The 15,709-nt window shown below is 38.0% G+C and overlaps 2 protein-coding genes across 2 annotated transcripts; one reads left to right on the top strand and one right to left on the bottom strand.

Moving 5' to 3' along the window:
* Positions 1 to 6: 6 nt before the first annotated feature.
* On the top strand, positions 7 to 3,487 carry LOC105777416 (probable protein phosphatase 2C 40). The gene is made up of 4 exons (XM_012600675.2): positions 7 to 281; positions 998 to 2,188; positions 2,550 to 2,814; positions 3,049 to 3,487. The coding sequence occupies exons 2-4, from the start codon at positions 1,004 to 1,006 to the stop codon at positions 3,174 to 3,176; spliced, it is 1,578 nt and encodes a 525-aa protein (XP_012456129.2). The 5' UTR covers positions 7 to 281; positions 998 to 1,003; the 3' UTR covers positions 3,177 to 3,487.
* Positions 3,488 to 5,203: 1,716 nt separating this feature from the next.
* Positions 5,204 to 8,248, bottom strand: LOC105778254 (uncharacterized). Its single transcript, XM_012601921.2, has 7 exons — positions 7,912 to 8,248; positions 7,740 to 7,778; positions 7,559 to 7,612; positions 7,396 to 7,449; positions 6,417 to 6,470; positions 6,256 to 6,327; positions 5,204 to 5,534 (listed from the first exon to the last, which is right to left on the bottom strand). The coding sequence occupies exons 1-7, from the start codon at positions 7,966 to 7,968 to the stop codon at positions 5,415 to 5,417; spliced, it is 450 nt and encodes a 149-aa protein (XP_012457375.2). The 5' UTR covers positions 7,969 to 8,248; the 3' UTR covers positions 5,204 to 5,414.
* Positions 8,249 to 15,709: the final 7,461 nt, after the last annotated feature.

The following is a 15,709-nucleotide window of genomic DNA, read 5'->3' as shown; positions in this document are numbered from 1 at the left end:
AAATTCCTCCAAATATAGCAGAGAGAAAGAAAGAGAAGACCCCTTCTTTCCCAACCATCCAATTTTCCATTGAACCAACGCATTGCACGCTCTTCCTTCTTTCAGATTCATTCTCCACTAAATCTCTCTCTGTTCTCCTCTTTTCTCCTTCTCCTACACCCAAATCTCTTGCCTCTTTGCTTCCCCCAAACTTCACTTACTTTCTCCCCTGCATTCCAATCTAACTCCTTACTTAACCTTCTTTTCTGCCTTCCTTTGACCTTGTTGATCCAAGCACAGTGGTGGGTTTTTCTTCTTTTGCTCTCTTTCCTCCCTTTTTTTTGTACCTATACCTTAAGTTTTTTATCATCATTTCAATACCATGTTGTTTTTTTTACCCTTTTGTTTAATTCAATGATTTAATATCTTGTTTTGTTGTCTTTAGTGAACTAGTTAAGATTAGAGTTCATTGTTCATACTCTAGTTTGAGTTGCTGTGGATAGACTTCTTGATAATGGAATCCTTTGTTGTTTCGATTTAAGTAGTCTTTATTTTTTATTACTCTTGTTACTGTTTTTGTTGTTTTAGTGTTGAATAGTACAAAATATTGTGCATTTTTATATGTTTAACAGCTAATATTAGCATTTGATAATCTTTAGTCTTTTATGAAACTGGGTTTTAATGCTATGGTCATGATTCAGATCCAGTTCGTTGTTTTGTGGTTTAAGGATTCGTAATGTCCTGTTTATCATGAGAAGAATTTATAATAGGCTAGTTTATTAGCAACAAGAGGAATGATTAATTCTTGTAATGGAAGTTTTGTGTTCACTTTGGTGACTTAATTTTCTGATTCTTACCTTTTGAGAAGTACATCAGATTTGATCATATAAAATGTTGGATTGAACTGTTAGAGATGTAATAGTGCGCATCTACTTGGTTATTTATATAATGAAATTACAGAATTTTGCATTACTTTCCAGAGCTTATCGTGCTAATAGAATCTTATGCTCTCTTTCAGCCTATAATGCAAGGAGAAAATTTTATTAATTCTGAAAGGGAAATTAAGGTTAGTTTTGGCTATCAGTGCAACAGCCCCAGAGGTATTCCTTGTAGCGCTGCTAATGGGCGTGAAATCTGGTCAGGAAGTGAAATGCCAAGGACCGGCAGTTTTTCTTGCTTGTCCGGTGCTGCCTTAAGTGCCAATGCAACATTGGCCAACACGAATATCTGTAATGGTGTGATCGGAGGTGAGATTCTTCCTAGTTTGGATTCCCCTAAATCATTTCGGAGGGTTCCCTCTTCCCCATCTCTTCCAAGGTTGGATATATTATCATCTTCGCTGCAAAGCAGTATCTCAAACTTAAGTTGCAGTTCACCAAGTCCAGTTGATTCACCTGAAACTGACTCATTTTTACTGAAACCGATGAGTGCTCCTTCTAGAACTGACAGTTTCCTTAATGCTATGGAAGTACAAATGGCGGGTGGAGCCGCAGGTGAAGACAGGGTTCAAGCTGTCTGTTCTGAAGAGAACGGGTGGCTCTTTTGTGCAATCTATGATGGTTTTAATGGAAGGGATGCAGCTGATTTTCTTGCTGGCACATTATATGAAACTATAATATTTTACTTTACTTTACTAGACAGGGAATCAAAGCAGAACGTCCCCACTGGAAATGGATGTTTTGAATATTTTCATGATGATAGTTTGGTTGGTAATAAGGCAAAACCCACTTCTAGGATTGACGGCAAGAATTATGCAAGTGCTGAAAGCTTGATGAAAAAAACTGCGGATTGTAAAATGGAAGTGCCGTGTGATTCATTTAGGCATGGGGTGCTTGATAGCCTCCAACATGCTCTAAGTCAAGCCGAGAATGATTTCTTGTACATGGTAGAACAGGAAATGGAGGACCGCCCTGATTTAGTTTCAATAGGATCTTGTGTTTTGGTTGTTTTCCTGCATGGAAATGATATGTATACTCTCAATTTAGGTGATAGTCGAGCTGTATTGGCAACATATGATGATGCCAATGACATGGGTAGGACTGAAAAGTTGAAAGCTATTCAGCTTACCGATATTCACACTGTTGATAATGAAGTTGAAAGAACTAGACTCTTGCATGAGCATCCTGATGACTCTATGCCTGTAGTAGCTGGAAAAGTGAAAGGAAAATTGAAGGTTACTCGTGCATTTGGAGTAGGTTACTTGAAAAAGGTAGGTACTCGAATTTCACATTGCAATTTTCTTGTATTTTTTGTTATCTAAATTTTCCCTATTGAGAAGAATCACTGCACCATAGTCGCAAAGTATTACTCAGCCCCAGAAATGGCAACTTTTTTTCCTTCATCTATAAATTTAACATCTGAAGAAAAACCACTTTTGCTTCATCTTATCAGCGAAACTATATCTTCAAGACTTAATAACATCTAATGTATCAACAAATGAGCATAACCTGCCTCATTTACATTGTGGTTTAAGCATTAGTGAGCTCAATGGCAACTGCTATATACCCAACTTATTGTTGTTGATCCAGTCTTTTCCGTAATTAGCATATCATTTTTGTTATTCCTTGCAGAAAAAAATGAATGATGCAGTGATGGGAATTATTCGAGTTCATAACCTCATTAGCCCCCCATATATCTCCACCGAACCATCACTGAATGTGCACACAATATCAAGATCGGATCACTTTGTTATAATTGGTAGTGATGGTTTATTCGACTTCTTCAGCAATGATGAGGCCGTAAAGCTTGTTCTTTCTTATATCTCTAGCAACCCTTATGGAGATCCTGCAAAATTTCTCTTGGAGCAGCTTGTAATAAAAGCAGCGCATTCTGCAGGTAAATTATATATAATTTTATCTGTCGGTTATAACTGATTTAAACTTTTGTTCTAGTTTCATTTGAACAATGACCAAAATTTTCTTTCACCGCATGTGTCTTATGGTTGTCAATATACCGAGTTTCATATAAAAGACCATACAGTCAAACCAAAATGCATTGTTTGTAACTATGGCTGTATAGTTGTTTTATTATTACACCGAAGTTTCTGAAGATATGGATTTACCATCATAGGTTTCAGTAAGGAAGAATTGATGAACATTCCAGCTGGTAGGAGGAGGAAATACCATGATGATGTTACTGTTATGGTGATTATTCTCGGAACGAATCATCGCACTTCTAAGGCATCAACTTGTGTATGAATTTTATGTCAAAGCATTGCAACTTGTTATAATTTTCAATTGTACATAGCTTGAATTCAGATAAATTTTCTGTTGGGGACAAAATTTTGTATTACTTGGAGTCATGCATTAGAGTGTTTGATGTGAATAAGTAGGTGAGTCTTTTCATTTTTCTTTTAACATTTCACAACTAGTTCTAAAGTATCCTCTTCTAAGTTATTGCTTATGAATAATCAGAAGATCTGCTAACTACTAGACAAAGTTCTTTTGTAAATTACTTGCTTGTTGATGCTCCCATCATCTTCTGAATGTGAATAACTCAATTCTTACAAGCTTCTTTGAATGGCAATTTGTTCTCTATTTCTATTTCATTTCTTACTCTGTGGTTACTTCAACAATTGGCCCCTCTGATTGATTCCATAATCCAAAATATTGATTCAATATGCTATTGAGTAGTAGAACATTCTTTTGTTCTCTTTTCTGCGGTGGTATGCAGGGATCGTGGCTTTTGGGTTGTTGGTTCGTTAGAGGTGGAGTTGGTAGGACAGTGGCTTTTGGTTCTGTTTTTTTTCTTGTCGGACAGCTGGTGAGGCATATGGTGGCGCAAGGAGGCCAGTAGTGTTAGTATAGGTGTTATTTGCAGGAGTGGTATTTTGATAGCTATCGAAAACTTGGCAACTTCATTTAGAGTGCGTTTAGAAAGTTATTTTAGGGTGTTTATAAACTCATTAGGTAGTATTTGGAAAACCACTTAATAATTAGATTTCGGTATAATTGTTTGTAATTAAACAGGGGTGGCATATTTGGGTAACCATTGTAATTGGTGGGTCTCACCGAATTAGATGTAATTAATCCATATTAATTACACTTTTCTACTCTTAGTGGAAGGTGAGAATTGGAAGAATTACATGGATAATTACACCCAAATCCAATTACGCTACGACTTTTCAAACATTCATACATTGTTAAATTTTAAGAAATTTATTGATGCAAAAGATCAATAAGGAGGAGAAAGTGGTGGCTGTAAGGAAGCTAGTTCACCTGTGACAGACAAAGAGCCAAGGTTAAGAGATATATAAAGGAAGGTTAAGAGATATGGAAAGGAAGATAGAGCTGAATGGAGTAAAAGGTTGGAGGAGGCTAAGTCAAAAGTTAAAATGCTTGGAAGAAGAAGGATCACCTAGTGCCTCATGTGTTGGGGGTGTATATAGGGGAGGTCCTCTTTGTCTAGTAGAACCACATCATCGGCAATATGGATGATAGGCTACTCGTGTGATCAATTAGGTGGCAGGTCTGTTACATGTTAGTTGTCACTAAAAATAATATTGTATGATCCTACTTTGACATTCTATTTACTAAAATTGTACAATATTGTTATACCTTAGTGATCCCTCAGTAGTCTCCCTTAAAGACCAAAAGTAAATAGCCTCCCAATTAGCTTAGGTGATGTTTGTGGGTAGTTGGTTTTGCATGCTTTGACAAGAGGGTTGCGATGAAAAGCATTTGATGGGGGGCATCCGTGGGTACCTATTTAGGCTCCTACTAAGCTAGCCTCCTACTAAGCCATTCCTCGCTCTATCACAAGTCATCGTTAGAGTATAACAACTATCATCACCAAGCTATGACACAAAGCAACATATTTTTTCATCGACTCACATGTTTATCTAAACCGATATATCAATCAATTTTCAATTTAAGTCAACATGCCGATCAATTTCCTATCCAATTCAATTCCAACTGTCTTTTTTTTTTTTTTTTCTAGTTAGTAAGATGTGCACCCATAACCTCTTAAATTTTTAAGAAAGACATTGTAATTAAACCGAAGTGCATGGCATGTTGTTATTACCATTATTTAACATTTAAGATCATTTTAATTCAAACCAACTGGTGCAACTAATTCAATTAGTCAAATCGGTAATTGGTTTGGCCTCTAATCTAGTTTCTTAAACCTTGATAAGAAAAAGAAAACTAGTACTCTATGGTACTTTTGAGGAAATTGTGTAGTAAAGCATATGCTTTAATAAAGGAAAACTTATTAACACCCAATCTAAAACTAGAAGACAATATTGATATCATTTTGGTCTCATCATGACCATAGTAAATGCCAATACCATATCAATGGATTCAGATGAAAGCTCTTTCCTCTGGTAGACAGCAAGGTAGACTAGAATTTTAGCCTAAGATACATGACAGTAGTTCATAACAAGCAGCATGAACAATAATATGTACAAGAACGCACATTCCATCATAAAAGCCCATCTATATGTCTACTTCATTTCCATTTTCCTTTATGGGTGAAGTAAGTGTTTCCTCATCCTTTCCTTCAAGTTTAACCTTAGGATCTTCAGCCTCTTTTGCACCCTCTGATACATCTTGCAGCTGCAAAAGTTCAAAATGATTCAACCTAGGAGCAAATTCCAGTTTCTAAAAGCATAGATGATGTAAAAAACCAAGTAGCATACGCCTATGTTACTCAGACTAGAGTATGTTGGATACGAGTGTGTGTCTAACATGGTTAATGTTCAATTTTCTCTATGTTTTGGTAAAAATACCATGGAGGCCCTTGTACTAGAGGTCGGATTGCATTTTGCCCCCTCTACTAAAAAATGGGCAAATTAATCATTTTATGTTAGATCAAAGAGCAAACTAATCCTTATGTTAAAAATGTTATCCACTTCTATTGTTAAAAACTGGTCATTATACGTTAATATAAGGAATACATAGCATGCCACATGTTACTGTCTGGTTATTCTATCATACACGCCAATTTTTAACAGTATAAATGGATAAAATTTTTAACAAAAATGACCAATTTGCTCTTTGATCTAATGTACAATGGCTAATTTACTCATTTTTTAGAAGAGAGAGTAAAATGAAATCTGACTCCTAGTAAAAGGGCCTCATTGTATTTTGGAGGATTCTAGGAGGACTATATCCTCATAGCCCATGTCCGAATATGTGTGTGGCATAAGCATCAGATTTGCGTACTTGAAGGAAAATGAGAAGTCCAAAGCTAAGATAAGGATGAGGAATGCAAACAAAAGTTCCAAAGCTAAGATGAGGATGAGGAATGCAAACAAAAGTTCTAAATTATACATACCCCCAAATTTCTTAAGCTAGCAGTAACATCTTCTTGTTGATGATGGAGAGTGTTCCTCAGTTCTTGAAATTCCTTATTTCAAGAATGAAACATTTTAGTTAACATAAAATCTCCTCGTTTCAGAATGAAAATCTTCTTTTATTTGTAAAGGGAGAACTTACTGAACGGAGTTGCTCAACTTCCACATTAAGTGTTTTCTTCAGTTCAGTAAGCTCCTGCAAGAGATTGCATGCAAATTAGCCTAAGAAATAAGGACATTAAAAGATTTTATTAAGATATCTACCTGAAACTCCAATTAAAACTATTTATTGCTTTAACAAGTATTCTTAGTCCAAAATCAGCTCTTCCATCAATGATTTCAAACAATAACACAAATCTTTAGATCCTTGGCCTCAATCTATGCTACTCAGACTTGAGAACGTGTTGGCTACAGAAATGAGTCCTAAATGGGTATATGCTCATTGTCTAAATATGTTGTTTCACCCCCCTCCACGGAGAGCTGTGTACGGTTCAAGGAGGGGGGGTGCCTTGACCATACATGAGCATACGACCACCCACCAAGAGGTGGTACCATATACCCCTACAAGTGACCTATATTCCATAGGTCAGGGGTTCGAATCCGACCAATGGCAAGACGCTCACATTGCCTTTGGTAGGTGGCCGTATGTTCACGTACGGTCGAGGCGCCCCCCTCCGTAAACCGTAAACGGCTCTCCACAGAGGGGGGCAAAACCCTCCGAGGGACAATACCTTCCATTGTTGAGGGACCAGGTTCACGTTCCCCAAGACAACACTTCAAAGACTTCTCCAGGAGGAGCCAATCCCTCCTCAACAGACATCCAGTAATTATATCCTAAAGCCTCTAAATGTCACTATAGTTAGCTCATTGCTAACATGTTTGCAACTCTATCCAAAACTTCAATGAGCAGCAAAGACATATATGATATAAGTATATTCTCGGGAAACAAACATCCACGTATACATTTTCTTAACATGAACTTTCATTTCATAGTAAAAGATTCAGCAACTTTAACAGTTAAATACTTAAGTAGTAGCATGCCATGAAACAGACAATCTCAGCATGAACAAACAGAAAGGCTGAAATATTTTAGATAAAAAAGCAAGACATACTGAACTTACATCTCGATAAATTTTAACTTGGGTGTCCAGCTTTGACCTCCAATTTTTCAGATCCTAATAGGGGAAACCATTAACAGCTTTTTCAACTCAGAATTGGAATATATATAACCCAAAATAAAGGGGAAATGTAAAAAAAAAAAAAAAAAACATTTTCCAGAATTACCTGTTTCAACCCTTGAATTCTATTCAGTAGCTCAGTCCTTGATTCATTCAATTCCTAAAGCCCCAAACAAAGTTAAAAATTAGATACGAAATGAATCAAATCAAGTAAGTTTTTCATAAAAGAAAAAAAAGTAATTAATAATTTAAATACGGGGGGGGGGGGGGGGAACCCCAAGACTTACTGCAATTTTTGAACCCACTGGAGTGATATTCTCCTTTTTCTGTAAAATGGGTAAAAAGATTTATTAATATTTCTAACCAAATCCAAACTTGTAAAAAAGAATCTTCAACTGTAACTTGAAAAACCAAAAACAAAAAAATTAAAAGAAAAAGAGAAGGCGAAAAAGGAATTACGGGAGGTAAAGGAGCAGAGCCGAGTGGAAGAGGAGGGGTTGAATCAGAGGATGCCATTTGGAAAAAGAGAATATTGTTTGAATTGATTGGATTTAAAGCTTTGGGTTTTTCTTAGTTTCCTCTTTGGTTGTGAGAATATGAGAAAGTTTTTCAAGTTCTTTAACAGTGACTTTGTTTTTCAAGTAGATCTGGAAATTGACAGAAAATAGAAAGGTAATAATGAAAAATTGGGTAACAAGAAATTGATTTGATGAACTGGATTTTGAATTTGGGAAATTGGGGAGTGTTTGAGCGGGCAAAATTAAATATCTTTGAGGGTAGGTTTTTTACAGGAAAAATTATTAAACATTGAAGCTTTAAACGCGAACCTTTTATCTTTTATGTCTGTTCATTTAAGATTTACATTCTTTTCAAAAATTCCATTTTATTTACACTTTCACAATTAAAAAAATATTACACTTAAAAGTTCAAAAAAAGTATTATAAAATGGGGGCAATTTACCAATAAAAGTCATTTTTTTTCAAAATTTACCGAAATGGGCCCATTTTTAATTATTTACCGAAATGGATCTTTTTCCGAAAAATCGCGCCCATGTCAGCGCGATGTCAGGGTAAGCGCCAGGAAATCGCGTCCACGTCAGTAAGTCACGCTGACGTGGACGCGATTTCCTGGTGCCACGTATCGCGTTCCGGGGGACACGATTTTGCTAATTTTCTCATGTTATGTTTTTTTGGCTTTTAGGGTTTAGGGTTCAGACTTTTTAGGGTTTTTAGGTCATGGAATAAATAATTTCGAGTTGACGTTTCTGATCAAATAGTATAAAATCACTTCTAGCAGGATGATATTTGAGAAGAATTTATGAAATCGCTACCGTGGACGCTTTTGCTCTGATGAGTCACGGAAGAAATAATTTTTTTTGACGTTTTTGAGCAAATAGTATAAAATAGCTTGTAGCAGGATGCTATTTGAGAAGAATTTGTGATATCGCGCCCTCATGGACGCGCTTTTGCTACAGTAGGTCCCGGAAAAAATAATTTTTAGTTGACGTTTTTGAGCAAATAGTGTAAAATCGCTTCTAGCAGGATGCTATTTGAGAAGAATTTGTGAAATCGCGCCGTCGTGGACGCGATTTTGCTACAGTAGCATGTTTGGGTTGAGGCTATAAATTAGGCAGCGAATGTTCTCAGAATGCATAAGTCACAGCAGAAACAATTTAGAAAGGCTAAGAAGGTTAGAGTTTCAAATATGAGTGAACGTATTAGTGTTGTTATTTACTACGATGGTGAGGTTTGCCACACCGAGAATGGTGTTGTTTTTTTGTCGGATAATACGGTGCGACTGGTTTTTAACCAGAACATAGATTTGACAGAACTTCGTAAAAGAATTAGGCGTAAAATTTTTGGAACGACGCCAATGAAAGTTCTGTCTATCACGTATCGATTTTGTTCATCTGTTGATCCGATGACATATAACTCGTTCGACATAAAAGCTGCTCGTAGCTTGGAGGCAGTGGTGCAGACTCATCTTGCTAGTGGAGCAGCTTATATTGAGTTATATGTACAATTTACGTCGCCAACTGATGTACTTGCGACCGGTTTTCGAGATATATACACGACCCCTGGCTGACACTCGGTTAGCGGGTTACAAAATACGGAACAACACATGTTTGGTAGCGGTGTCGAATGCACATCCCCCGCAAGACGCTCTGTTGGTGGATGGGACATGTACATCGGTGGCTCGACGTTTGATGCTAGAAATACGTACTGGGAAACGGTATCAAGTTCTAGTGGGTGGCAATCTACATCCAATTGGGGACGTTATCAAATGCCCAGAAGAAGGGATGACGTACTCCCTACGACGTCAACTGGTGAGGGGACCTCGTACGCTGTAGATGATTGTGGGTTAGAAGATGACTTCGATGTGGATCCACCTCGAGAGCCCGGGCCGGATGGTGTAGAAGTTGGCTTATTTTCTGAACCGGAGCCTATTCCAACAGAAGCTGAAGATGCTGAAAGGAGTTCAGATGAGGAAGAAAATCCACGATTCAGAGCATACTCACCTCCAGCTCACATGCATAATGTCGACCTGTCTGCAGATGATGCGTTAGAGTTTCCAGATCTACCACACCGGTTACGTGATCGTACAAGTTCGGGGGTAGATTTCGGTGAACTTGAAGTTGATCAGTTTACCAACAATGATAGTTTTATTGGTGCTTTGAAACAACAATAGCATCAAAAACGGCGTTAACTACCATGTCGTTAAATCAAAATCTGATAAGTTTGAGGCGAAGTGTGCGGTGCAAGACGGCACATGTTCATGGAAAGTTTACGCTTCGTTAAGGAAAAGGACAGGGTTGTGGGAGATAAAAAAATACAAAGGTCCACATACATGCGCTGCAGGTACAATATTGACTGTATCTGAATAATACTTTTATTATGCAATGTTGCATTATTTAATGTACTCCCTCTGTAGGTGTTTCACAATATCATCCCAAAATGGATTCAGCTATGTTAGCTAGCTTGATACTGCCCACTATAAAAGTAGATCCTAGGACTTCAGTGCTGGTGTTAATTTCTAATATCTGTAGCCAAATGGGGTACACGCCCTCTTACCGCAAGGCTTGGATAGCTAAGCAAAAGGCGTTGGAGAAGATGCATAGTGGGTGGGTCGCCTCATATAATGAAATTTGGCAGTGGTGTCAGGTGCTAGAGAGATACGTCCCAGGTGCCATCACAGACCTTGAAACGGAACATACGTACTACAACGGCTGATTGCTACGTGGATGCCAAGTGTTCAAATGCCTGTTTTGGACCTTTAAGCAATGCCGAGACACATTTCCATACTGCAAGCCACTGGTACAAATTGACGGTACCTTCATGTTCGGTAGGTATACTCATCGGCTATTGCTTGTAGTGGCATAGGATGGCTGTGGGAGAATTCTTCCAATTGTATTTGCAATAACACCGGGGGAGTCGTCCGATGACTGGGATTTCTTTCTCTCTAGGTTAAGGAGGCATGTGTGCCCCCAACCTGATATCTGTGTTATTTCAGATCGAGGCGACAGTATACTAGCTGCATTTGATCGAGAGGGAAGCTTGTGGCAGCGCACGCACCATAGATATTGCCTAAGACACGTTGCTTCGAACTACTACAGGCAATATCCATCTAAGAGCGAACAACGACAAGTAACCAACCTGGGTATTTAGTCTATATCTGTGTTATTTCGTTTGTCAATTTGAATTAGTTTTATTGGTAGAAGTGGTATAAATTATTCGCTATGATCTTATATTGGTAGAGTATGAAATAAATACAGATCATTTTCACGAGATGTTGGCAATTTTACGATCCCAAAACGGAGAAGGGGCGGACTACCTTTGTAACATACGTTTCGAACAGTGGGCACAATCATACGACGGCGGCCTACGATATGACCATATGACGTCAAACCTGGCAGAATGCATAAATTCTGTTCTTAAAGGAACGCGCCATCTACCGATAACATCGGTTGTGCGAGAGACATAGTTCTGTTTAGCGGCGCTATTTCCAAAGCGAGCGGCAAGTTATGTAGGCCAAATGCAGGGGGGCCATGTATGGTGCAGTAAGGTAGTTCAAGAAATTAACAAGGCCAAGGCGAGGGCAAACACCATGCACACAGTGTGTCACGATCGAGACAATTTATGGTTTCACATGACAGAGTTTGACAGACCGCACCAATGTGTTGTTGGCGGGCAATATCGTGTACACTTGCAAAACAGGACTTGTGACTGTGGGAAGTTTGATGCACTTCGTTATCCATGTGCTCATGTTATTGCAGCTTGTCAGAAACTCTGTCTACATCCGATGAGTTATGTGGATGAAGTGTACAAATTAGAAAACATGTACAACGTATGGAGACACGTTTTCCCACCGGTCCCAGATGAACGTAAGTGGCCGCCCGTATCTCTTGCTCCTTTTAAGCTGTTACCGGATAGAGAATTGCGTCGCAAACCAAAGGGTCGACCTTGCTCCACTAGAATACGTAACAATATGGATATCTGAGAAACAGCTAGTCAACAGAAGTTGTGCGGATGGTGTAGGAATCTAGGCCATACAAGTCGATCATGCCCTAATCGAAATAGTTGAATGTAATTTTAGAAAAATTATATTTTTCAATTATTAATTGATAATTGTACTAATTGTTACTAAAATTATCAAATAGTATAAATTTATTAATTGTTAGTACCAGTCAAAACATTTTATCAAATCTAACATTATGTGAATGTAAAATTATTAAGTCAAAAAATTGTGTTAATGGTTAGTAAAACTATCAAATTATGTAAAATTATTAATTGTTAGTACCAATCAAAACATTTTTCCAAATCTAACATTACGTGAATGTAACATTGTTAACTTAGTTTAGGGTTTTAAATAATTTAGGTTAAGGTTTTGAATTAAATTAGGTTAGGGTTAGGGTCTTTAATTAAATTAGGATTAGGATTTTTAATTAAATTAGGTTAGGTTAGGGTATTTAATTAGGGTTTAGGTTAGAATTTTTAATTAAATTAGGATTAGGGTTTTAGGGTTTTTAATTAAATTAGGTTAGGGTTAGGTATTTTAATTAGGGTTTAGATTAGGGTTTTTAATTAAATTAGGATTAAGGTTTTAGGGTTTTAATTAAATTAGGTTAGGTTTAGGGTATTTAATTAGGGTTTAGGTTAGGGTTTTTAATTAAATTAGGATTAGGGTTTTAGGGTTTTAATTAAATTAGGTTAGGATTAGGTATTTAATTAGGGTTTAGGTTAAGGTTTTTAATTAAATTAGGATTAGGGTTTTTAGGGTTTTAATTAAATTAGGTTAGGGTTAGGGTTTTTAATTAGGGTATTTAATTAGGTTTTGAATTAATTTAGGTTAGGGTTAGGGTTAGGGTTTTTAATTAGGGTTTTGAATTAATTTAGGTTAGGGTTAGGGTTAGGGTTAGGGTTTTTAATTACGGTATTTAATTAGGTATTTAATTAGGTTAGAGTTTTTATTACATCAAATAAACTTATATTTTATTACATCAAATAATATCAAAATAGCTCGAAAAAATTTCTATTTTATTACATCAAATAAACTTCTATTTTATTACATCAAATAAACTTATATTTTATTACATCAAATAAACTTATATTTTATTACATCAAATAAACTTCTATTTTATTACATCAAATAAACTTCTATTTTATTACATCAAATAATATTTAAATACGGCAATCAATGTCTATGCCCGGGGGATTCGGTGCCACATGGCGACCGTCGACGGTTACGTGCTAGATTCCTCCTTCCTCTAGCTTTCGGCAGCTGTTGTTGTTCCTCCGGTGGTGATTCTGGTTCTTCCGGTTCGGCATCTGGTTGTCGGACTTGGGACGATGATCCACCTTCAAAGAATAGTGTATGTGGAGGTGTTTGCATCATGAATGCCGACGGTGTCTGAAACCCATACGTTAGTGGGGATTGGTAAAAAGGAGAGCTCCCCAACGGCCCCCTTGCGATCCCTCATGTGCCACTGGCCTATACATCGGCGGTCCGCTTGGCATAACAGGAAATGGAGCTGAACCGGGCATTTGGCTTCAACCTGCCATAGGACTCGAAAAGGATACATATAAGGGTTAGGAAACGCACCTGGCATCATCTGAAAAGGCGGTTGCGTGGGTATCATCGGTTGAATTGTTGCGTCGGGTGACTGCGTCGGTGCTCGCGTTGGGCTTGGTGATTGCATGGCCGCTGATGATGAGCCGGGTGAATGTCTGGGCCTCGTTGAGGGGCTGCATTCATCATTTTGTCGTCTTGGATTTAGAGGCCCGCGCCTTTCCCTTTCGACATGTATTTGCCGCTGCCTCTCCTCTGGCGTCAGTAAATACGGCTTGCCATGGATCCTAAACCATGGCATGTATTCTGGAACGCACGCTAACTCTGGAACGATGATTGGTTCCCGAGTAGGTAGATGTTCATACCGATTTTGCCCACATTTTCGTGAACTCGGACTAGTATCTAGGCCAATCTGTACCTAATAGCCGAAGGTCGATTTTGTGGTGATCGTCAAACACCTCAGGGTCCACGGGAATCGATTGTCTACATCCAAATTGTCGTAGCACTCTGTCTGTCTGGTGCGACTCCACGGTTGCGTAGTTTATCAACACGACTTTCACCTGCCAAGCGTTCGGATTTTGTAAAAACTCTTCCGGGATTACTGCCAGAATTGCCGGATCCTCGTATGGTGTCCATTGAAACTATATGAACATGATAGGAATATTAGTTATATACATAATACTAAATACTAAATACTAAATATCAATCGACTAGTGAATGTATGGAAATATCTATTTGCAGTAATACTTACTTCTGCTTCCGACCGTTGGTCTAATAGAAGCCGTATATCTTCAAGAGTGGACGGTAATAGAGCATAACTTGCCGGATGGTTCCACCTAATTAAATAAATTTTTAGCATACTTTTATTTTTAAATAATCTACATAATAATTGTAAAATGTAATATAAAATTTACCTCGTTATGAGTGGGAATGTATATGGGTGGTTCACTCGAGGACGTAGAAATGGAAAGCAAAACCGTGCCCATGACTGCAGTAGTGGCAGGCAACCTCCGATGTTTGCTCTCCTCGGTCGCGTCGCCCTACACATCTCCCGATACAACGTTGCCAAGATGGCAGACCCCTAACTAAATTCACCGGCTCCTCTAAAATCAACGAGTTTTAGCAGCCATCTTAGATGTACGCGGCTCCGTGATGTGTCGGGCATTAGATAACCTCCAATTAATTGAAGAATGTATGCCCGAGCATATTGTATTCTTTCAATTTCGGTTGAATCTTCATCCGGATCAGAGAATGTGTCACGTAACCAGCCCATCTCGACCTTACCTCCCTCCATTTTCTCCGGAATAGCGCCCAAAAGCTCGTAGCACACCGCCTCCCAATTGATAGATTGGGCAGACCCGGTGACTGGGTGCCCGTCCACCGGCAATCCCAACTGCAGACTGACATCTTCTAGAGTGATAGTGCACTCTCCACATGGAAGATGGAATGTGTGCGTCTCGGGTCTCCACCTCTTGATCAACGCACTGATCAGTTTTGGGTCCAACTTTCATCTCTGGCCTACCGTCGCCGCGTGCCAAAAACCCCCTTCTCGCAGGTAGTTCTCTACTAACGGTGATGGAGGAGCATGCATATTTCGGATATGGCATTCCAATACCCGATCTTCAGACTTTTATAACAAATAATAAATTAATAATTATCTAAAAATACATAAATAAAAAATTCTTAAATAATATTTAAAAATTAAATTTAATACTTACCATTTTCATTTGTTCCACCGATACGTGATGCCTATTAAGACAAGTCAATGATCCGGCCATTGATGAAATCGTACAAATGTTTACGATTTATAAAAATATAAAAAAATTTAAAATTATTTTAAAAACAAAAATTTAGAGAAAATTGAAATTAAATATGGATTTGAAATAATTTTAGAAGGAAATTGAGAGGAAATTGAAATGAAATATGAGTTTGAGAGAATTTTAGAAGGAAATTGAGAGAAATTTGGAAGGAAATTGAGAGGAATTGAGAGGAAATATTAGAGAGGATTTGTTTGTGAAAAAATAAAAAGGGGTGGGGGGTATTTATAGTTTTTTTTTTACCGTTGGGGGGCAACGGTCAAATTTTTTACCGTTGGGGTATTGTTCACGCGCGGATGACATCAGCGTCCGTCGTAGCGACTTGGCGGCGTGGAAGGAAATCGTGTCCTTGAGGGCGCGATTTCCTTCCACGT

Source organism: Gossypium raimondii, chromosome 10, assembly GCF_025698545.1.
Source record: "Gossypium raimondii isolate GPD5lz chromosome 10, ASM2569854v1, whole genome shotgun sequence".
NCBI classification, from domain to species: domain Eukaryota; kingdom Viridiplantae; phylum Streptophyta; class Magnoliopsida; order Malvales; family Malvaceae; genus Gossypium; species Gossypium raimondii.
This window is presented reverse-complemented; position numbering and strand designations above follow the sequence as displayed.

Excerpts from the sequence above, each read along its gene's own strand:
- LOC105777416 (XM_012600675.2), top strand. The coding sequence starts at position 1,004 with ATGCAAGGAGAAAATTTTATTAATTCTGAAAGGGAAATTAAGGTTAGT. Across the intron at positions 2,189-2,549 it reads GAGTAGGTTACTTGAAAAAG|AAAAAAATGAATGATGCAGT; the intron begins GTAGGTACTCGA and ends TATTCCTTGCAG. Across the intron at positions 2,815-3,048 it reads AAAAGCAGCGCATTCTGCAG|GTTTCAGTAAGGAAGAATTG; the intron begins GTAAATTATATA and ends TTACCATCATAG.
- LOC105778254 (XM_012601921.2), bottom strand. The coding sequence starts at position 7,968 with ATGGCATCCTCTGATTCAACCCCTCCTCTTCCACTCGGCTCTGCTCCT. Across the intron at positions 6,471-7,395 it reads AAGTTAAAATTTATCGAGAT|GAGCTTACTGAACTGAAGAA; the intron begins GTAAGTTCAGTA and ends AATCTCTTGCAG. Across the intron at positions 5,535-6,255 it reads CTAGCTTAAGAAATTTGGGG|CTGCAAGATGTATCAGAGGG; the intron begins GTATGTATAATT and ends GAACTTTTGCAG.